General features: G+C 44.7%; 1 protein-coding gene across 1 annotated transcript in view; it reads right to left on the reverse strand.

The window, feature by feature from the left end:
* Positions 1–2654: 2654 nt before the first annotated feature.
* The window catches only part of Gpr176 (G protein-coupled receptor 176), a 103880-nt gene continuing 85429 nt past the window's right edge, over positions 2655–21105 (reverse strand). The window contains exons 2-3 of the mRNA XM_028888062.2: positions 7763–8015; positions 2655–4177 (exon numbers count right to left, since the gene is read on the reverse strand). Of these exons, the coding sequence (XP_028743895.1) occupies positions 3055–4177; positions 7763–8015 (1376 nt within the window). The 3' untranslated portion in view covers positions 2655–3054. The remainder of the gene's footprint in view (positions 4178–7762; positions 8016–21105) is intronic.

Below are 21105 nucleotides of genomic sequence, written 5' to 3' on the forward strand. Positions count from 1 at the left end.
GGCTTATGGTTTCTTTCCCTGGGGATTTAAGCAGTCCTTTGTGTATGAACTGCCCAAAGTATCAGCACTGTGATGATTATTGCTAGAATAACCTGGGAAAGCACCAGTTAGTGTGGTTCTCTAAATAACATTCTAAATAAATTCCATGATCTCTTTTTAATTGTCTAGGTCCCAACATTGACATAGCTCCACTCTGGGCCAGCCTGTGTGGAGTATTTAACCCTCGTGCACACTGATGAACTTTCTCTTGTATATCTTGAGTCTTCCTGAACACACAGTTTGAGGCAAGGCTTTGTGCAGATAAAATTTGGGAGTGATCCTTCAAAGTATAAAGAAGGCTGGAAAAATAAAAAGAGCCAGTCTAGGGATGCATTAAGCAGGCCCCAGAGTGACAATGGGCATTCAATTCTATTTAGCCTTCTAAGAACTGGGCATTTATGCTCTATAATTATCAAGCAGAAAGGCAGAGAGCAAGGGTATTTTTCACTGGTTTCCATGTGCTTAGGGTAAATATTACTCCCAGAAGGAACAACTGATGGATTTACAACACGCTCCCATGGTTGGGAAGAGAGTGGATACAGCCGCCCAGGCTGACTGCAGCCACAGTTAAAATCCAAGCAGAGATGAAGTACCTGAGTCAGAACAACAAGCTTGTCACAATTACCATCCCACGTTACAGAAAGGAAACTGAGGCACATGGCCATTTCCTCACCTGTCCAAAGACTCCAAAGACTGGAAAGCTGATGAGGCTTCATCCACAGCTACTATGGCGCTCTCCTGGGTGATCTGCACAGCCCACTCATCAGCTCAGCTCAGAATCTATCTTCGTGACATTCATTCAAATGTTGCATTTCCTCCTGGAGAGTGAATTTTCATTCCTTCAACAACAACAACAACATAGAAAAAATGCTCCCACAGTGCTGTGATTGTATTTTTGGGAGACAAACAGGTCCCTTTCATTTGAGGCCATGTTTAAAGAGACATTCAGGGAGGGAAAACAGCTCAGACAATCACTAGAGCTCAGAAGAGGCTTTTTAATTTTTATTAAAATGTTGTTCTTCACAGAGTATAGAAATACACTTGGTGACAACCTATTAGACATCAGCCTTCCCTTTCAAACACACGTGAGAAATTGCAAGCCAAACTGTGCGGCTGCGAATGTATTAAGTCGTACATACATAGTGTCAGGACGATGTCAACATGAGAACATTTGACAGGTTCTTCTCAGGCACACAGAATTTTCTGACAGATTGTTTTTCCCCTCAGTAAAAGCTGAAACAATTAAGAAGGCTTTGAAATACGAGCTTGAAGGACCACAGTATTAACACAGTAACGGGGCCAAGAGCTACAGATGGCATGCACACAGGGCCCAGGGGGCAGCAGAGCCTCAAGAGGGGTGCCAGTCCCCCATTTCTGCTGTGGGCAAACAACTCTGAGGGGTGACAAACAGAGAGGAAGGATGGTCCCTCTCGGAGGAGAAGGTGTTTGGGTTCACACTCAGGAATCACAGGACATCACACAACAGAAAAGGAGATGCCTTACACGTGGACTGAGCGTCCTCCTAGGGGACAAGGGCCAGCGTGGCTAAAACAGGGGCTGCTAGGAGCACTGCCTTTGAGATGTAGAAGTCTGCCAGTGAGGAACACCCATCCACTCAAGGCACCAGACTGGCTCCACCAAGTATCGTGAACAAGAGCAAAATATCCTAAGAAGAAGAGCAGAGCTGCCCACTTGCTATAAGAGGGAAGGGTTGGGTTTGAACTTGGCCTAGGAGATCAATCCCACCACCGTCGATCCCACACAAGAACCAGGTCACTGAGCTGCGGAGAAGAGCGCTCTCTCCCACTCACCATGGTCCACACTGAAACCACTGGGGAACAGGAGTGAAGCGATTAACCAGGGCGTGGAAACCAGAATCATACAGCACACTGAAAATGAGACCGGAGGGTTGGCCTGTTCTCTGCGTCAGACCAACAAGTCTTGGGGCAGCATCACTTGTCCTAATCAAGTATTTTTACCTTAACGGCACCCAAGAACCCGGTACATGTCACCTGCAATTTCTTCAGCACCTTTTAACTCCAAACATCTGCCTGTGTTACTTCACTCCTATAAGTCACTCAATACACGCCTCTACACCGACTCTGGTCTTTTGTTCTAGGTCATGTGGAAGAAAAGAAGACTGCGCCGTGGGCATTTCTCAGACTGTCTTCTCCACTACAAGGCTTCCCTCCCTGCTGTTGGCCAAGTACAGTGTAAAGCGGAACCCCCAGCGAAGGGCTGGCAGTGTGTTCTAGGCAGCACTACTGGTGACTGGTAGAAGCGGGTACATTCGCTGGAGGCCTCAGTGATACCAACAGGGTGTAAAGGTAAGTAGAGGTGGGACCAGTCATCCCCCATTTATGACCAGAAAGCCGGATAAAGGGGTTAGAAAACGGGTCGGATGACTGACTAAGGAACACCACTGGACACCGTGGCTCTGACTTCTCAGTATAGAAACTTCTATTTGTTACTCCTATTTAGTTACCCAAGTAGGCTCTTCACTGGGCATGGTGGCACAGACTATTAATCTCAGTGCTCAGAAAGCAGAAGCAGGTGGATCTCTGAGTGTGAGGCCAGCTTAGTCTGTATAGTGAGTTCCAGGACAGTCAGGGCTACATAGAGAGACCCAGTCCCAAAAAAATTAAAACAAAATTCAAAAAACCAAACCAACTTCACCTTTGTGGCCATTGCAGCTCATAATTATCTTGGGCCTCCTCTGAGTACCTGCTCCCTTTGAGTTCTTTCCTATGCACAGGGAAAGGAGGAGCCCCCCAGAAAATATGCATGAAGGACCCTCAGACCTGTTCCATACTGTCCAGCTCACAGTGGGTCTGACAAGGACACAGATCACTAAGATAGATGGATATATACTCCCTCAATAAAGAGGACACTGGATTTTATGTAAACTTCCCTTTTGCCCAGACAGGAGGAGTCACCCCACAGTGGCTTGCAGCCAGAGTGCAGAAGAACAGGAATACATAAGCCCCTGTTGCTTCCAGGCACTTACAATCCTCGCTAGGAGTCTACCTTTGGGAAAATGCTCACTTTATTGTTTCTGCTCATCTTCCGCTCCACCCTGCCTACTCTGGGCACCTTTGTCTGGATCAGCTCTTCTGGGGTATTGCCCAGTGGGGGAAGCAGCCTCTTCTTGCTATTTCGGGTCTCAGAGAGCCACTGAGGGGGCAACTCGAAAGGCCCAAAGCCAAACTGCAGAGAATATTTATCAGGGAATATCCCATGTTCCACAGGGGCTACCGGGGCCACCTGAGATGTAGAGTCCACTGTGCCTGGAGGTGGTACAGAGGGTACCTGCTGCGGCTCCTGTTCCCCCTCTGGGCAGGAGGTGAGTACCTCCTTGGCCTGGCAATCGGCTGAGCCAAGATACTTGGCCTCACTCTCTTCCTCATCCTCTGAGGGCTTAAAGATCTGCTGCTGCCCGATGTGGAACATCTCCAAGAGCTGGCTGCCAGAGCGCATGCTGGGCTCCAGGCTGGCCTCAGCCACCCCACTCCCAGTACTAACCACGTTTCGGCGACTGTACCGGTGGTGCAGCTGCACCAGGGTCCCAACCAAGCACTTGCGGACGGATTTGTTCACAGTGAGGAAGAGCACAGGGTTGGCCAACAGAGAGACTTTGGGCAGCCAAATGGCAGTGAGAAGCAAGAAGACGGAAGTGTTAGGTACATTGAGCACGGTCTGGTAGACGACCAGGGTGGCATAGGGTACGCTGCAGAGGATGAAAACTGTCACCATGGAGAGCAGGGTGGCATGTAGCTCAGCCTCCCGCTGGGAGGCATAGGGGATGGAGATGGTGTTCTGTGGGGTCCTCAGCGCAGCAATGATGACTTTCTTCTTCTGGCTGGCACTCAGAGCCCTCCGGATCAGGATTAGGAAGAGGAATACCACAGCCACAGGCACAATGACCGTGGTGACGTTGTAGATCAGAACGTACACCAGGTGGCCCAAGGAGTTGCTCCAGACTTCCGTGCAGGTGGACATGGCATAGATGTCGGCGACATTGGTCACGGCAAACACGGGGACACTGGCCACCACTGCGTGAGCCCAGATGTACATCACTAGCTCCCGAGACTTGGCGTCAGATATTTTTCTTTCCAGAGGATAGAGGACTGAATAGTACCTGCATGACATAAGATCACAATTCACTTCACAGGGGAAAAAATATTCTTGAAATTAGGGTAACCTAAACTACCAAGAGTCGGCAGAATGGGACAGTTACGGAGACAGGTAGAATTATTTGAAGAATCCAGGAAGCCAGACCTTGAGTTTTGGGGGACTCTGCAGTATGGTGGGGGAACCAACAAATCAAAACAGCAAAACAAAAACTTCCTGAAGACACAGAGAAAAGCCCCATCTTCATGCGACTCTTAAGACTCTGTCAGGAAAACAAGCAAATACACTCAGCTCGTAACTAGCTTTAGAATAATTGCCAACAGGACTAAGATCTTGAGTGCCTTCAACAGAAAGGACACAGATCCCTAAAGCCTCCTGTGTGAAGGATAACTGGTTTTCAATGTAATGATAAGGGGTAACTTGTAAATTTTCTATATTGAGAAGCCTCTGAGAAATTTTTTAAAGCCACTGTCTCAACAACTTTGTCTCCATACACGTGGAAAGCAGACTTACACCCTACACTGCAGATTATTAGCCTCCTGCTCATGGCAGAAGACACCCTAGTGAACGACGGGTCTCCATCAAATCCAGCCAATCGCACTGTGTCTGCCCAGCATCCAGTTACCATAACTCTAAGAGCAACCAGCAGGTCTCAAATGAATTTGTTGTTAAAATTCAAATGAGGACTTTCCCCTCCTCCGAGCTTTAATTTGATCATTCTGTAAGTACCAAAGAATTCCAAATGTACCTCGTCTTCTTATCATCAGTGATCTGGGAGAACTGGGTAGTTTCTCAGACCCCACAACCATACCCATCACCAAGGCGCTGCCATCGGCCATCAGAGGCATGGTGAGATTCTGCGTCTGCCAACACTGGAGGTGGTCTCCCTCCCCTGATGGTAGCCCCACACTCCTGGGGACAGGTAAAGAATGAGTGACAACCGATGAGCACCCCTGTACCCCTGTGCCAGACTGGGTTGCAAACATGAACAGACTCTATGAGAATGTGTGAACAATTACAATCTAGAAGGTGATGGAGCTGCCGGAGGAGGTACTTGGCACAGAACATCTATGGTTACCTAGGAAACTACCAGAGAAAGTGGCACTGTTGTGGAGTCTGATGGTGGACAGTGAGGGGATGTGCTGAGGCAGAGAGAGACATGATTCAAGTACCACACAGGCCATGGATGATCACAGAAGGGTGGGGCACTGTGAAGTAGGCTCTACTTATCTCTCCCCGACACCCGGGGAAGAAGAAAAGAGTGTGCATGAACAATGCATGCCCTCAAAATACTTTGGCCCTGAATACAGATAAATTTTTCTAATCACAACTCTATAGACATCTGATGGTACCACTCTCACATATAACATGCCCAAGAGTGCCCTGGCTCTGGCTGCCACTTGCTCGCTGCCATGAGACACGATCAGGCAGGCATCTATTTGTTTTCCATCCCATTACACATTGGGAAATAAACTAAGATATGCACACAGCTCGTTATAAATAATGTTCTCAGTGTGTGCGTCTCTAAGAAGAGGATGCAGGAAGCGTAGGCGGCCTCGTAATTAACTCGCCGACTTAGGGTCATCAAACAAATAGATGCAAGGAAGCAAAAAGATCCACTTCCCTTCTTCAAGTGCACCTCACTGATGCCTGCAAGTAATCTGTAGCTGAATAATAAAACAGGAATTTATCGGCCTGGTTTTTCTACTAAAGCATTTGTTTACTTTTCTCTATGAGTGATGGTTTATCAGCTGGAAGGAAAAACCAGGATTTTTTATTGTTTGCATATTTTCTTGTCTAAGATCAAGGGCCTAGACATAACAAATAGGGATTATTGTGCTGATTCATGGTGTAACAACAAGAAGGTGTTCTAAATAATATGTTCCCACTCTCATTGAATCTTATTCTTTAAAAACATTGGTCTGGGGAAATGGCTCAGTGGTTGTAAGCATTTGCTGCACTTCCAGAGGACCTGAGTTCAGTTCCCAGCACCCACACAACAACTCACAGCTAACTGTAATGCCTGTTCCAGGGAACCTAGTGCCTTCTCCTGACCTCTGCAGGCACCAGACATACACACACAAACATACACATACATGCAGACAAAACACACATAAAATAAAAATTTTAAATCTTAAAAAAAACCCACAAAACTCTCAGCATTCATAGCAACCAAAAAGTGGAAACAACCCAAATAACTACCAATTGGTAAATGAATAACCATGGGCTTTTCTGTGCTCATAAAACACTAATGGGATGCTGACACACGCTCTGACATGCTAAGTGAAATGAGCTGAAAACAAAAGAACACATGCTGTGTGATTCTACTTACATGAACTGCCTCACAAAGGCCAACACAGAGCCGGGAAGCAGATGAGGGGCTGCCTGTGGTGTGACGATGGATGGGAACAGAGCGAGTACCCACTAGCATGAGGCTTCTTGGGAGAGTTAAGGAAATCCCGACACTAGACTGTAGCGCAGACACAATCCAAAAAAATATACTAAAACACATTGACTTGCATCCTTAAAATAGGTGATTTTTTTCTATAACATGTAAACTATATCTCAAAACTATTCAAAAAAAACTTTCAGAAAAAAAGAGTCCATAAGGTAAAAGTGAAGACCTGAGACTTCACTAACTCCGGGTATGGTGACGTGCACCTGACACCCCAGCTAAGAGAAAAGCTGAAGCAGGAGGATCTCTTGAGCCCAGGAATTTGAAGCTATGGCAGACAACACAGAGAGACTACACCAGAGTATAATGGGATTACAGAAAGACACCTGTGTGACACAAATGACCCAGCAGAAAACCAAAGCATTAGAGCCCCCATCAGAAGGCAAACCGAGGCAAGCGCTCTGCCGTCCAAGTCATCAATGATGGCAGTAACTAAGGCATTTGATTCATTCCCAAACATCCATTAAAGATGATGGAAGAGCAAACAACCAACCGGACAGCATGAAGCCCCAGAACTAATTCCTCCGGAGGAATTCTGGTATCATCAGAGCCATCTAATCATTCAGTAAGTAACTCCCTTTTTCTCCCAGAAATGCTTACATCCTCCATCAAAGAGCCTTAATTGCAGAGTTATCAGTCTGATGGGCAAGCTACTTCAGATGACAGTACAAATTCCAACCAGGCTAGAACAGCACCATGATCCAGTAGCATCCTAGTGATAAAAATCCGACCCCTGGGTCTTTTCTCAAGAGGGTCCATGGATGTTCAACTCATCCTTTTTTAAGACTCTGTTTTGGACATGCATTCTCTTTCTTATGGACATAAGCAAACCAAAGAAGAAACCAGTGTATGAAATATCAACTACTCATCATTCACTCCATGATGCTCATTTTTTAATGCATAAAAACAAACAACAACTCAGGGCTGGAGAGATAGCTAAGTGTTTAAGAGAACTTGCTGCTCATGTGGGGGACCTAAGTTCGGTTTCCACCATCCACATTGAGCACCTCACAAATGCCTGTAACTCCAGATCCAGGGGATGAAAGTCTAACGCCCTCTTCAGACCTCCACAGCCAACTGTAGACACACACACACACACACACACACACACACGAATAAAAGTTAAAATTAAATTACCTGTCCAGGGCAATGGCAGGGAAACTGAGGATAGTCACAGAGCAGAAGACTTTGTGTAGGAATTTGACAACCTTGCAGAAGAACATGGTGTAGATCCACCAGCAGCAGTGAGGGCTGGTGCTGAGGATGATGTCGAAGGGCACACAGACCAGGCTGGCACAAATCCCAGAGCAGGCCAGGTTTTTAATGAACCTGTTGGTGACAGATTTGAACACGGTTGTGCGGCAAGTTGACCATAACACCATGAAGTTTCCTGGCCAGATATGTAAAGAAAAATAAATAAATGGAAGTGAATTAAGGATTTAAATCAAGAGGAAAGACAACAAAAAAGAAGACAGGAAAGAAACACAGGTTAAATATTTTAACATGCTAAGAGTTTGTTTCAAGGATATCATACTGTCATTTTATGTAAAATTGCTGGAGCACATCCATACCAAAAATTGCTCATGAAATTTTAGTACTACTTTGGTTTTTTAATTCCAGGCAAAGGATAATCTATGACAGCTCAGTCTTATTGGCAGTATAAACAATGTTAGGTATTCATCCCAGGTAGTCTGTTTTGGTTTCTTTTGAGACACATAGCCCATGGTGTCCTTGAACTAGCTATGTAGTCAAGGATGACCTTGAACTTCTGATCCTTCTGAGTGTATTCTCCAAGCCCAATCTACAAAGTGCTGGTGATGAAAGCTAGGGCTTTGTGCATCTACCACCTGATGCCCCCTGACCATCAGTCTACTCCTCTTGAGTTTGCCAATGACTTCCATGTTTACAACTCTCTAGCAGTTCATGGAGAAAAAGGAAGCAAGTGGATTTTAATGATATCTTTTATTTAACTAAATTAATCCCAAACATTGTGATTGCAAGATAACATTACTGATAAATTACTGATGAAATATTTTCCTTCCTTGCTTTTGTGCTGTCTTCAAAATCCAGTGTGCATTTTATTTTACATTTCCAGAGCATCTCAGTTTGAAGTGGTCACATTTCAAGTACTGGGAGGCCACAGGCAGTGAATCAGTTTGCTTTCTATTGTTGTGATAAGCACCATGATCAAAAACAACTTGGGAGCTGGGCGATGGTGGCTCATGCCTTTAATCCCAGCACTTGGAAGCAGAGGTAGGTGGATCTCGTGAGTTCAAGACCAGTCTGGTCTACAAAGCAAGTTCCAAGACAGCTAGAGCTATTACACAGAGAAACCTTATCTTGAACTCCACCCACCCACCCCCAAAAACAAAACAAAACAAAACCAACTCGGGAAGGAAATAGCTTATTTGGCTCACATTTCCATGTCACAGTATATCCTTGAGAGAAACCAGGGAAGAGAAAAGCAGGAATCTGACTGATTTGTCAAGAACTGAAGCAGAAACCATGGAGGAACACTACTTCCTGGCTTGCTCTCCAGGCTCAAGTTAAGCTGCCTTTCATGTTCCCAGCACCCCTGCCCAGGGGTGGCACCACCCACAGTGAGCTGGGCATTCTCTCAATCATTAATCAAGAAAATGCCCCACAGACTTGCAGCACGCCAATGTGATGGAGGCATTTTCTCAGCTGAGGTTCCCTTTTCCCAGATGACCCTTGTTTGTGGGGTCAAAACAAACAAAACAAAACAAAACAAACAAAAAAACTACCCAGCACATGTAACTAGTGACCTACACACTGAAGAGCGAAATTCTAGATTTTGCAGCAATAACAACCTCATCACCATTTCTCTCAGACAGTTTGCCTCTCTGGCTTCCACAGGCCTACTTTCTCTGTTTTTTTTTCTCCCACCTTCCCTGGAACGAATTTATTTCTGTCCTGCCAGCCAGTTCCCAAATAATGACTCAGAGACTTCTTTTTTAATTTTTTCATTTTACACATGAACCCCAGTTCCCCCTCCCTCCCCTTTTCCCGCCTCCCCACCTCTCCCCACTCCTTAGAGGGGTAAGGCCCCCCTTGGGTAGTCAACAAAGTCTGGCATATCAAATTGAGGCAGGGCCTAGCCCCTCCCCCTGCATCAAGACTGAGCAAGGCGTCCCTCCACAGGGAATGGGTTCCAGAAAGCCAGTTCATATACCTGGGGTAAGTCCTGGTCCCACTGCCAGGGGCCCCACAAACAGAACAAGCCATATAACTGTCACCCACATTCAGAGGGTCAATTATGAAGGATCAGCCTAAAGCTTAGGCTTGTCTTATTAGCTCTTATAACTTAAATCAACCCATTTATATTAATCTATGTTCTATCACGTGGTGTTACCTCTCTCCCATCTTGCACCTCCTGTTTCCTCTCCATGTCTCCTGGCATCTCCTACACACCTAGATTCCTCTTTCTCTTCCTTCTTCTCCCAGGAAGTCCTGCCTATACCTCCTGCCTAGCCAATGGCTGTTCAGTTTTTTATTACACCAATCACAGCCATACATCTTCACACAGTTTACAAACATCCCACAACACCTCCCCCTTCCATCAGCCTCTGATTGGTCTTTCTCAAGGACTCTGGTGTCTCTACAACCTCTTCCTGCTTAGACTACTTGTTCCTGTGGCTTTCCATCACAATGCTGATGACTCCGAGATTCATGTTCCAAAGAAGCCTTTCCCTCTCAACTCCAGACTCCTAACTCCAATTAAGCCTGATAATGTAACCCTTTCTCAATGTGTCAGCCTCTAGGGCCTGTGTATATAATCTGGTGTCTGTCTATCTAACCTCATACCTTTCCTCCTCTGGTTTGCAGGACACCAGCTCTCTGGTTGCTCTTGAACTACATCAAAGTTAATCCTAACCCTGGGGTATCTTTGCATAGCATTTCTAGATTGCCTGACATGTTCTTCATATATGTTTGGTTCTCTTAAGTCCAGGTTTTAGTTTAAATACTGTCTCCTCCAAAAGGCCTTCTCTGATTATCTCTCTATTTTAAACACTTACGTTCCTCCCTTCATGTGCTTCATTATAATACCCTCTACTGTTCCTTGATAGTAGGTCCTTAATTACTAGCCATTTGCCTCTCTCTTTGTCATCAGTGAAAAACAAAAAAAACATGTCACTCTTGTTCAGTTACAAGTCCACACACAGCTCAATATTAGGGAGAGTAAGCATCTTACAAATATTTGTTAAATTAATTTATAAAAAATACATGGACAGAAAGCAATCAAAAGTCCTTGTAGTGAAACCATCTTTTAGGGGTATGGATATTGTCATCAGAGTTTCCAAACTGAACTCTGAGTTAGAAAGACATACTGAATCAAAGCCTGTTTTCGACTGAGGCCCCTCAACTGCACAGTGAGCTCCAAGCTCAGCTCTCAGACTCCTAGACCTGGAACCCACAGCCTGCCAAGCTGCCCAGGGCCCATCTTTAGGGGTACCACACAGCACATTCTTCATTTGTCTGGTGAGAAAGAAGATCCATTCTGTAACTTGACCATCTCCCTAAGGACACTGCTTGCTCTTGTGCACCTGCCCAGAGGATGCCTGCTAACGAGCCATTTTGACAGCAGAGCTATGTGCTGTGGAAAGGACATGATGCTAAGCAGGGCACAGCAGATCCAGAGCTCCAGAAAGGGTCACCCCAAGGACCTGCCTTGGTCCCTGAATGTGGACAGAACTTACTGCCAAGTTCTCAAACACAATGTTCTATGATGCCTATTATCTGGTAAACAATGTAGAAAAACCAATTGATGTATCTAGGTACAAAGGCCAGCTGCTTCCAGGAATTCTCTACAGAATTCTGTATTAGCATGGTGACTCAGTAAGAAAACATCAACAGTGTTTATACACACACACACACACACACACTCCCATTTATTCAGGATAAGAATTGCTTATACTGATTTCACCTGTCACCAAGGTGATAAGATGAACAATAATGATGTATGGGAAGCCTGCTGATTTGGAAGGTCTTTCTAGGCCTTTCTTCACTGACACACAGATTAGAGCCTGACCAAAGCATCCTCCCTTACATAGTTTTACAGGCAGGACTTAAAAGTCTTGTCATGGTCTATTAATGAAATAGCCCACCAGAAGATGTCATCCATGAAGAGATGTACACATCACAGTCTCCTTGATTTTCACCACTGGGTCTCTTTCTTTCACACTAAGACCTTTCGCACTAAGATCTCCAAGTGTGGTGGTTTGAATGTACCTGGCCCCCATGATCTCACAGGGAGTGGCACTATTAGGTGGTATGGCTTTGTTGGAGTGGGTACGGCCTTGTTAGAGGAAGTGTGTCACTGTGGGGGCACACTTTGAGATTTCCTATGCTCAGGATACAGCCTAGTGTCTCAGGCAACTTCTTGTGGCCTGCACGATGTAGGACTCTCTCAGCTCCTTGTCCAGCGCCACATCTGCCTGCACACCACCATGCTCCCACCACTGATGATGATGACTGGGCCTCTGAAACTGTAAGCAGTCACCACAATGAAATGCTTTCGTAAGAGTCGCTGTGGTCAGCGCGTCTCTTCACAGAAACAGCAACCATAACTAAGACACCAAGCTTCTGCAGCAAGCACCGATACCAAAAGAGCCATTTTGTACTGGTCCCGTAGCCTGTATATTTTCAAAAACGTATTTTGGATTTTCAGCCCATTATTTTAACCCTGTCACATCTGTGTCTAAGTTCCCTTCTGTAGCACCCCAGGGCTGCTGGGCACCTCAGTCCTTGGGGACATTCTAAAGTTGTCTGAGTAAGATCTGTGGTCAAATCCCAAAGGATCACGGCAACCCGGCTCAGCAGAGCCTTCACCCATGCCCCTGGGCTGGACAGCTCTTTGCAACCTGAGAAACATTTCCACTAGGTCCACAGCGGTGGCCATCACATTCCTGCTGTGGTCCCATGGCAGGCTCAGGGAGCCTATGGAGGACTGTGGCTCACTGAGTCCAGTACCAGCTTCCCTGGGTGATGAAGCCCTGACAATGAGCACCCCAGAGGGAAGCAGTCAAGAGCAGAAAGCGCTCTTAACTGCTGAGCCATCTCTCCAGCCCCAAGTCCAGAGTTCTCAAACCTCTCTGATCATTGGGATCACCTGGAAACTTTTAAAATGCAGAGTCCCCCACATCTGACCCTACTACATCAGAACCTTGGAGAGCCTGGGAATCTTTAATTTCATGTGCCCGGCAGGGAGTTCAGAGTGAGTAACCACAACCATTTCCTCCTAGCTTCTCCAAGCCCAGCACCGCAGGAGCACTACACTCAGAATTCCTTAAACAGAAAGAGAAACAGTGTCCTGTCCCACAGCATTCAGGGCAAACACAGAAATCTCGGGAAACTCCAAGAACAAGTGTCCACAGATCCTGGAGGGACTGCTTCTCCATCAAGAATCAGGGCGGAGCTCGTCTCCTCTGCTGGGGAGGCTGAGCTCCAGCCACAGAGGAAGCTCTTCCTCTGGGAGCAGCAACACTAGGAGAAACACAACCTTTGACCAAGCTTTAAATTGTTTTTAACCAACCTTCTCTGATACTTTGTATCTCTCCCAGATGACCCACTAGCCAAGCAGAAAATACGAGAGATTTTAATTAGCTTTTAATAGAGTTACTTTCTATTACCCCCATTCCATGGAGTGCCCTTAAGTATATTGGAACTATCCACTTTGTTTAGGAAAGAAGAGAGGAAGTTGGGGGTGGGGTCGGTTACTCACTAAAAGGTATACTGTGCAGGAGAATGTACCACAGGGTAAGATGGAGAGCAATCCTAGGCGCTTCATTCCCAGATCGACTCTGGTCACTGCAGCCTGAGAGTCAGCAAGCCTGCCTAGTCTAGTTACTTCTAGTCTGGAACTTCAGGGCTGTTTCCCTTGTTTCCCAGGGAAACACCTTTTTAAATGATTACTAAGCTGATCTACAACCAATTTTTAAAATGTAGACAATGTATAAGAATACAACGGACAAGCACTGAAAAGATGGCTCAGCTGCTAACAATGCTTGCTGCTCCTCCAGAAACGGGTTCCCAGAACCCATGGCAGGGGCTCCCACTGCCTACAACTCCAGCCCTAGGCGACCCAATGCCCTTCCTGGCCTGCTTATATGAGTACTTGCACATAGGTGGAATGTACACACACACACACACACACACACACACACACACACACACACACACTCACACACACACTTTAAGCTACAGAGGAAAGAATAAGAATTAACCACCCAGTGTAAACTTTAAAAATGCTTTTCGCAGACACGGACTTTTGTCTATGCCAGTGGGACCAAACTATGCACGCTGTACAAGATCTTGTCATCATATAAACTGTTTCTGTAACAATAAATAAAGCAGATCTATATCATTGTTTTAACAGCCAGATAAAGCAACAGTGCGTTTCTGGCTATATCCCAATTAATTTATCTACTGTGTATTAGTGGGCTTGTTTAAGCTGTTTCTAATATTCCAATATTATACAAAGCTGAATAAATAATCAAACTGCATATTTATTGATGAGAAATTCCTATAAGCAAAATTTCTCTCTATAATACTATATATATATATATAGCCAATGGCCTTCTACAAACACTATAAAAAATGGTTTCTCTGTAGGCTTAAGAAAAGTTTTTAGCATTATTTATTTGTTATTATGGTATTAACTTTTTACAGTACTGAGGGTTGAATTTGGATCAATTTAAATGTCAGGCAAGTACCCTACCAAACTATATCTCCAGTGTTTCTCTCTGTCTCTCTGTCTCTGTCTCTGTCCATCTCTCTCTCTCCCTCTCTGTGTGTGTTAATTTGAAGAGGTGTTTGAATGCTTGGCCATAGGGAGTGGAATTATTAGGAGGTGTGGCCTTGTTGGAGTAGGTGTGGTCTTGTTGGAGGAAGCTTTGAGGTCTCCTAGGCTCGCCCAGTGTAGCTATGCCCAGTGTGGCTCAGTCTCCTTCTGTTGCCCGCACATCAAGATGTAGAACTCTCAGCTCTCTCCCAGCACCATGTCTGCCTGCACTCTGCCAGCCATGCTTCCCGCTGTGATAACAATGGACTAATCCTCTGAAACCGTAAGCCAGCCCCAATTACATGTTTTCCTTTATAAGAGTTGCCATGGTCACAGTGTCTCTTCACAGCAACAGAAACCCTAACTAAGGCTGTATGTCTGTGTGTCTGTGTCTGGTGTCTGTCTGTTGATGTTAGATGTCTTCCTTGATCACTCACTGATTCACACAGACTGACTGACCATTGAGCTCCAGGAGTCCGCCCTCCCCCATCTCTTCCTCCTGAACACTGTGATTGTGGGAGTGCACTGCCACGCCAAGCTTTGTACATGGGTGCTGGGGATCAGAACTCAAGTCAATCATGCTTGTGACTGAGCTGTAGCCACAGCCATTTTTGTTTCTGAAACAGAGTCTCACTAAGTTGCCCAGGCTAGCCTTGAGCCTGCCTCTGGAGCTCAGCTAGACCTTGAGTTTTTGATTCGCCTGCTCCAGCCTACCAAGCCACCGGGATTAAAAGCCTACTTCAGGCCTGGCTTCAACCCTTTTCACTTTTCACTGCTATCCTTTTTATTCTCTTCTTCCGAGCCATGTTAGATGTGCGTTAGCTCTCACCCACTGCTTATCTCATCGATGTTTTCAACAACTACTCTCTTCCACAAACTGGGTGATACTTCTCAGATCCCCTTCCGTTTTATTAAACCTCAATTCATCAGAGGCAATCAAACCCAACTTACTAAAGTGTATTTGAGCAATGTCAAGCAGACTATTTTTTTGGTTTTTCAAGGCAGGGTTTCTCTGTGTAGCCCTGGCTGTCCTGGGACTCACTCTGCAGATCAGGCTGGCCTCGACTCCCAGAGATCCTTCTGCCGCTGCCTCCGAGTGCTGGGATTAAAAGTGTGTGTCACCACCCCTGAAGCAGCCTATTCCTAATTCCCACAGAGTTAGTTTACTATGGCCTCCTTCCTTCTATAGTCCAATCATCTCTGTGTGCTTGTAGTTTCTTTCAGATTATTCTACCGTATCCGGTTCTGGGAGTGCTAACTTTCTTACCTGTTGGGTCTAGTGGTCCTCCCTGATGGTTCCCTCAAACAGTCTTTTTAAAAAAGATTGTATTTATATTTATATTTATTTTATTAATATATTTGTATATATTAAAATAGTAAAGTAAAATATAAATTATATAATAAGTATATAAATAATAATATGTAAAATATATATATAAGTACTAAAAAATAAGTATATTGTGATGGTTTGGAAGAAAATGGCCCCCAAAGGGAGTGGCACTACTCGGAGGTGTGGTCTTGTTGGACGAAGTGTGTCGTTGTGGGGTTGGGCTTTGAGATCTCCTATGCTTAAGCTACGCCCTGTGTTACAGTTCACTTCCTGTTGCCTGTGGATCATGATGTAGAACTCTCAGCTCTTTTCCAGCACCATGTCTGCCTGCACTCTGCCATGTTCCCCATCATAATGATAATGGGCTAAACCTCTGAAAGTGTAATCCAACCTCAATTAAATGTTCTCCTTTATAAGAGTTGCTGTGGTCATGGTGTCTCTTCACAGCAATAGAAACTCCAAGACATATATAAATAATAAATGTATATTATTTTATTTTATGTTTATGAATGTTTCCCTGCATTTAATTTTTGTCTGCGCACCATATGCATGCTGTATCAATGGAGGCCAGAAGGAGGCATTGGATCCCCTGGATCTGGAGTTCAGACAGTTGTTAAGTCACCTGCTGTGGATGCTGGGAACCAAACTCAGGTCCTCTAGAAAAGTAATAAACACTCTTATTTTTTTTATTCATTTATGTATACATTGTTCTGCCTGCACACCAGAAAAGGGCACCAGATCTCAGTACAGATGGTTGTGAGCCACCATGTGGTTGCTGGGAATTGAACTCAGGACCTCTGGAAGAACAGCCAGTGTTCTTAACCTCTGAGCCATCTCTCCAGCCCAACAAACACTCTTAATCACCAAGCCATCTCAGCAGCTCCTGGAGCAGGGAGACTAAAAATGTCATCTGCCCAAGGATATATTACATATAATAAAACAATTATAAGAATATCTGGTTATTTGTTTAAAAAAAACATTTAAAACACCTTTATCTATCATCTTCCCATGAGTGGCAGGAAGTCCTCTTGTATATTTCCTCATAAGATAAACAATCAAGAATTTTAATAAAAATAGAAAAAAAACACTATTCATTTTTTTAACCTTATTACTAGGAAGCCAAAACATCCCTAAGGGCACAGTTCCATTTTCTCTAGGTATGATTCTATGTGCGTTCTTCATAACATGTTTTTTTCCCCTTCAGGTTGGTTATTTATTTACAAATACATGAATAAATTAGCAAATACATACTGCCAGAGGATTAAAAAAAGGATGAGACTGAGTTCAGTCCATTTCAAAGTGTAGAGGTGCAAAGGTAATGACTGATTATACCAAAAACACTCCACCAATCCCTATTGCCACTGATGAAAGAAAGAAATAACCCCAAACTTTCCAGTGCTGCATAAGATATGATCCCTGGCTGTCCCCGTGCTTATTACCCAGGTTTGCAGCATCCTAGTGAAATAAAGTCATCCTAAAATCTGTCTTGGTCCTTTCTACTGCTGTAGCAGAACACTGAGGCACGACAGCCAGTTGGGAAAGAAAGAGGACACGAGAAAGGAACACCCACTCACACGGCCACCGCCACTCTCCTGGTTCTGATTTCAATCTCCCACTGCCTCATACCCAGGAATGTCAACGTGACCAGCCAGAACACCTACAGATGAACCGTACTGCCTTTTCTGAGAACCATGGCAAGGGAGATTGTTAAAAAGGCTGATGAACTCGGTCTCAATTCCAACCTCTTCAGGAGGAAGGACACGGTTGTTCGATGCTTCTGTCTTGAATGGTACTCCTTCTTCCCCTGCAAGCTTGCACAAAGAACCTAAAACGAGGTCTCCACGTCAGGACAGAACTCTGTGGATGAGTACAATGGCACATCCTCTCTCTAGTATCTCCCAAGGCCATCTTAAAGTCTCCAAACCACACGCAGCTACTTCTGAGCCACTTGAGTGCACTGCTTTTCTAATGCTCACCCTTTGCTCTGTGCACGTGCATCTTGAGCATCTTTCTGTTTAACCAATCGGCTCACTGACTGTGCCTCTCTCTGAGTGGTCCTGAAAGTCTCTCTTCGTGATGAAAGTTAAGTATACTGGTGCACCAAAGGAGAGGTCCCCTAGGCTCTAAGGAGGGCAGTAGCCATATGATGATGACAATACCACAGACTAATAAGTAACCCAAAAAGCTGAAATGTGGTTGAAATGGAAGTGGGTAAAAGAACTTGCTATTGAAGCCTGATTATCTGAGTTTGACCCAGGGATCCCATGATGGAAGGAGAGAACTGACTTCTCAAAGTTATCCTCCGAGTTCCACATATCCACAATGGCATGTGTACACACACACACTAATAATAATAATAATAATAATAATAATAATAATAATAATAATAAATAAAGCAAAAATGTGTTTCTTATTTTGGAGTATGGAAATCCAGGATCAAGGCACGAATCAGCTCAATTGTCTAGCCAGGGCTGCTCTCTGTTTCCAGGATGGCTCCCTGTTGCTGTATCCTCTAGAGGAGGAGGGTGTGGCGGGGAAGCAGGAGGGCAAGTGAGTCAATCACTGTGTGAGCCTCTTTTATAAGAGCCATGATCCCAGTCAGGGGCAGGGAGAACAGCCCTCGTGGCCTAATCTTCTTTTAATACCATCCTATCAATTGCTATGCATTAAATGCCAACATTTTAAAGGGGACACATTGAAACCAGAGCGAAATTAAGATTCAAATGTGTATTTTTCTTTAACCCTTCCAGGTACTGCTCAACCCAAACTCTCAAATGTAATTCCTTTTCATCAGAAAGGGAAACTGAACAAAAAGGGACAGTGATGGAAAGATAAGACTGGAGGAAAGAACTTCCTTGGTGTAGAGAAGTGAATGACCCCTAAAGAAATTTTGGAAGACACTGTTGAGCTGGGTGAACCTTCAGGCAGTGGAGAGGAAATGGCGCAATAGCTGAGCTTTTCAAAGTTCACGAAAGTTCACATCTCCAGAGAAATGCTTAAAGATTCTTTCTTATTCTGGTGTTAAAAAACAAAAAACTTCCCCTCTCTAATCTACTCAGATCATCTCCCAGCTGCTCAGAAGTATAAATGGACATTTCCTGTCCTGAATGCCTGGTCCCAAATAATCACTTAGAGGCTTAATATTACTTATAAATGCTTAGTCAATAGCTCAGGCTTGTTACCGGCTAACTCTTAACATTTAAATTAACCCATATTTCTCTTTATGCTTTGCCATATGGCTCATGGCTTGTTACCTCATTTTCCACATGTCCTTCTTGGTTGGTGACTGGCTGGCTCTGCCATCCTTCTTCCCATCATTCTCAGCTTGGCTTTTCCACCTAACTTCCTGCCCAGCTACCAGCTTGTCAGCTTTTTACTAACCAATGAGAGTAATACGTATTCATAGTATAGAGAAGGATTGATTGTTCCACAGCACAGAAGGCCAACACTGGTTAGATGAAAAGTGAGTCTTTTGCTGTTGGTATTGACAGAAGTCTGACCACCGACAAGGATGCGAAGGAGAACTAGCTTGGACAGTTACGCCTGGTGGTTTCCAATGCAATTCACTCTACTCCCCTCACTTGAAGTTTGGACGCTTTCCTCACTAATGAAGTGTTAATTTCCTATAACTTGTGATTAAACTGTCTAATATCTGCCCTACACTGCCTAAGCTGATAGCTATTATCATGAGAAAATTATGTTATTTCAGCTACAATTAATTTGATTCAGACACTCTTTCATTTAAGAAAGATTCAGGGAGTTCAAATTAAGTAGGAATTGAATTAGCAGGAGAGAGCTTCACAGTGAGTATATTAAAATTCATGGTGAATTTTAAGCCATCACTTTGAATGAAAAGCATCTTATGAAATATATCTTTCCAATTTAACCTTGGTTAGCTTCTCCTTGGAGTACTCATTCCCAATGAATAATTCAGGTAAAGTATTAACTGGATTCATTATTGTAATTCCTAAGACTATAAAAAGGGACTCCAGTAATAGCCTTGTCTGGCCATCTCCCATGAGGCCACACAAAGAGCGTTAGGTAAGAGTGCCACAAACCCGGAGGGTCTAGCGGCAATGGTGTGTGCCAACAGGGAGGCAAACTTTATACCATCAAGATGGAAATGGCCACAGTCTCAACTTTCTCAGTCAGAGGCCCTCGAGTGGTCCCTTGGGTCTCTCAATACACAAATGCGCAAGGTAAGAGGAAAGTCAAGAGTCAAAACTAGTCTAAACTATAAAACGTTCATGGTTCACAAATACCTTACTCTCTCTGGTCTCTCATACTGGCTGCGGCCTCCCTGGAAAGTGTGTTATTCCTTGAAACACTATGATAAGAACCCCAGAATGCCCTGCCTCGTCGGTGACAGCAACAACAATTAATAACTTCATTCTCCATTTCCCTTTCATTAGTTGCTGTCAATTAAATAAAAACTGTGTTGACGGTTACTTAGCAACATAACAGCCTTGAGAGGAACCAGAAACCTTTAAGAGCTGAGCGTCCCCTTAGGAGGTAGACATGCTTTTCTCCCATTGAGTGAATGCCCGTTCTCGCAGGACTAGATTGGTATGGCAGAGTGTGTTGTCATGACTTGAGCCTGGTGCCTCCTCTATCTCACACACCCATGCTTCCCTTCCGCTCTTCACCCTGAGCTGAAGCCTCAGGAAACCCTCATCAGAAATTCTGAGACTTCCAACCACTACAACTGTGAACCAAAGCAACCTTCCGATAGCAACAGAAAATATATTAAAGCAATGCATCTTGTGAAAACGAACCGAGTACTCTGGCACTCTCCACCATCAGGCATGCAAAAGAGCCAAGCCGACTGTGGAGAGGTGAGCTACCTCATGGTCCTAGGTATCTATTGCACAGGCCTCCTCAGTAAGAGGACTTTTCAGATACCAAAGTGTTCCTTCAGTGAACCAGGCATTGTCACTCACTAATATAAGCCAAGCCTGGAAACCAGAGTTGGGATCCCAGCACCCATATAAGAAGTGAGGGCATGGACCTGCATGTCCTTCAAACCCCAGAACAGAGGGGTGGGGGATGGCACAAGTTTCAGATTCAGGGAGAGCCCCTGCCTTAAGGGAATACAACAGAGAGTGATAAAAGAAGACACCCAGCAGGTTCTGATGGCCTCCACATGCAAGGTGCACACATACATGCATCTATACCACACCCACATACATACATCCACTCACTCACACTCGCTAGATAAATAAATAAACATCAAGAGCCATAACTTATCATTCTGTTCACCTTCATTAGCACAAGCACTTTTGTTCTGTGTGTGTGTGTATGTGTGTGTGTGTGTGTGTGTGAGAGAGAGAGAGAGAGAGAGAGAGAAGA

The sequence above is a fragment of the Peromyscus leucopus genome, chromosome 4, assembly GCF_004664715.2.
Source record: "Peromyscus leucopus breed LL Stock chromosome 4, UCI_PerLeu_2.1, whole genome shotgun sequence".
NCBI classification, from domain to species: domain Eukaryota; kingdom Metazoa; phylum Chordata; class Mammalia; order Rodentia; family Cricetidae; genus Peromyscus; species Peromyscus leucopus.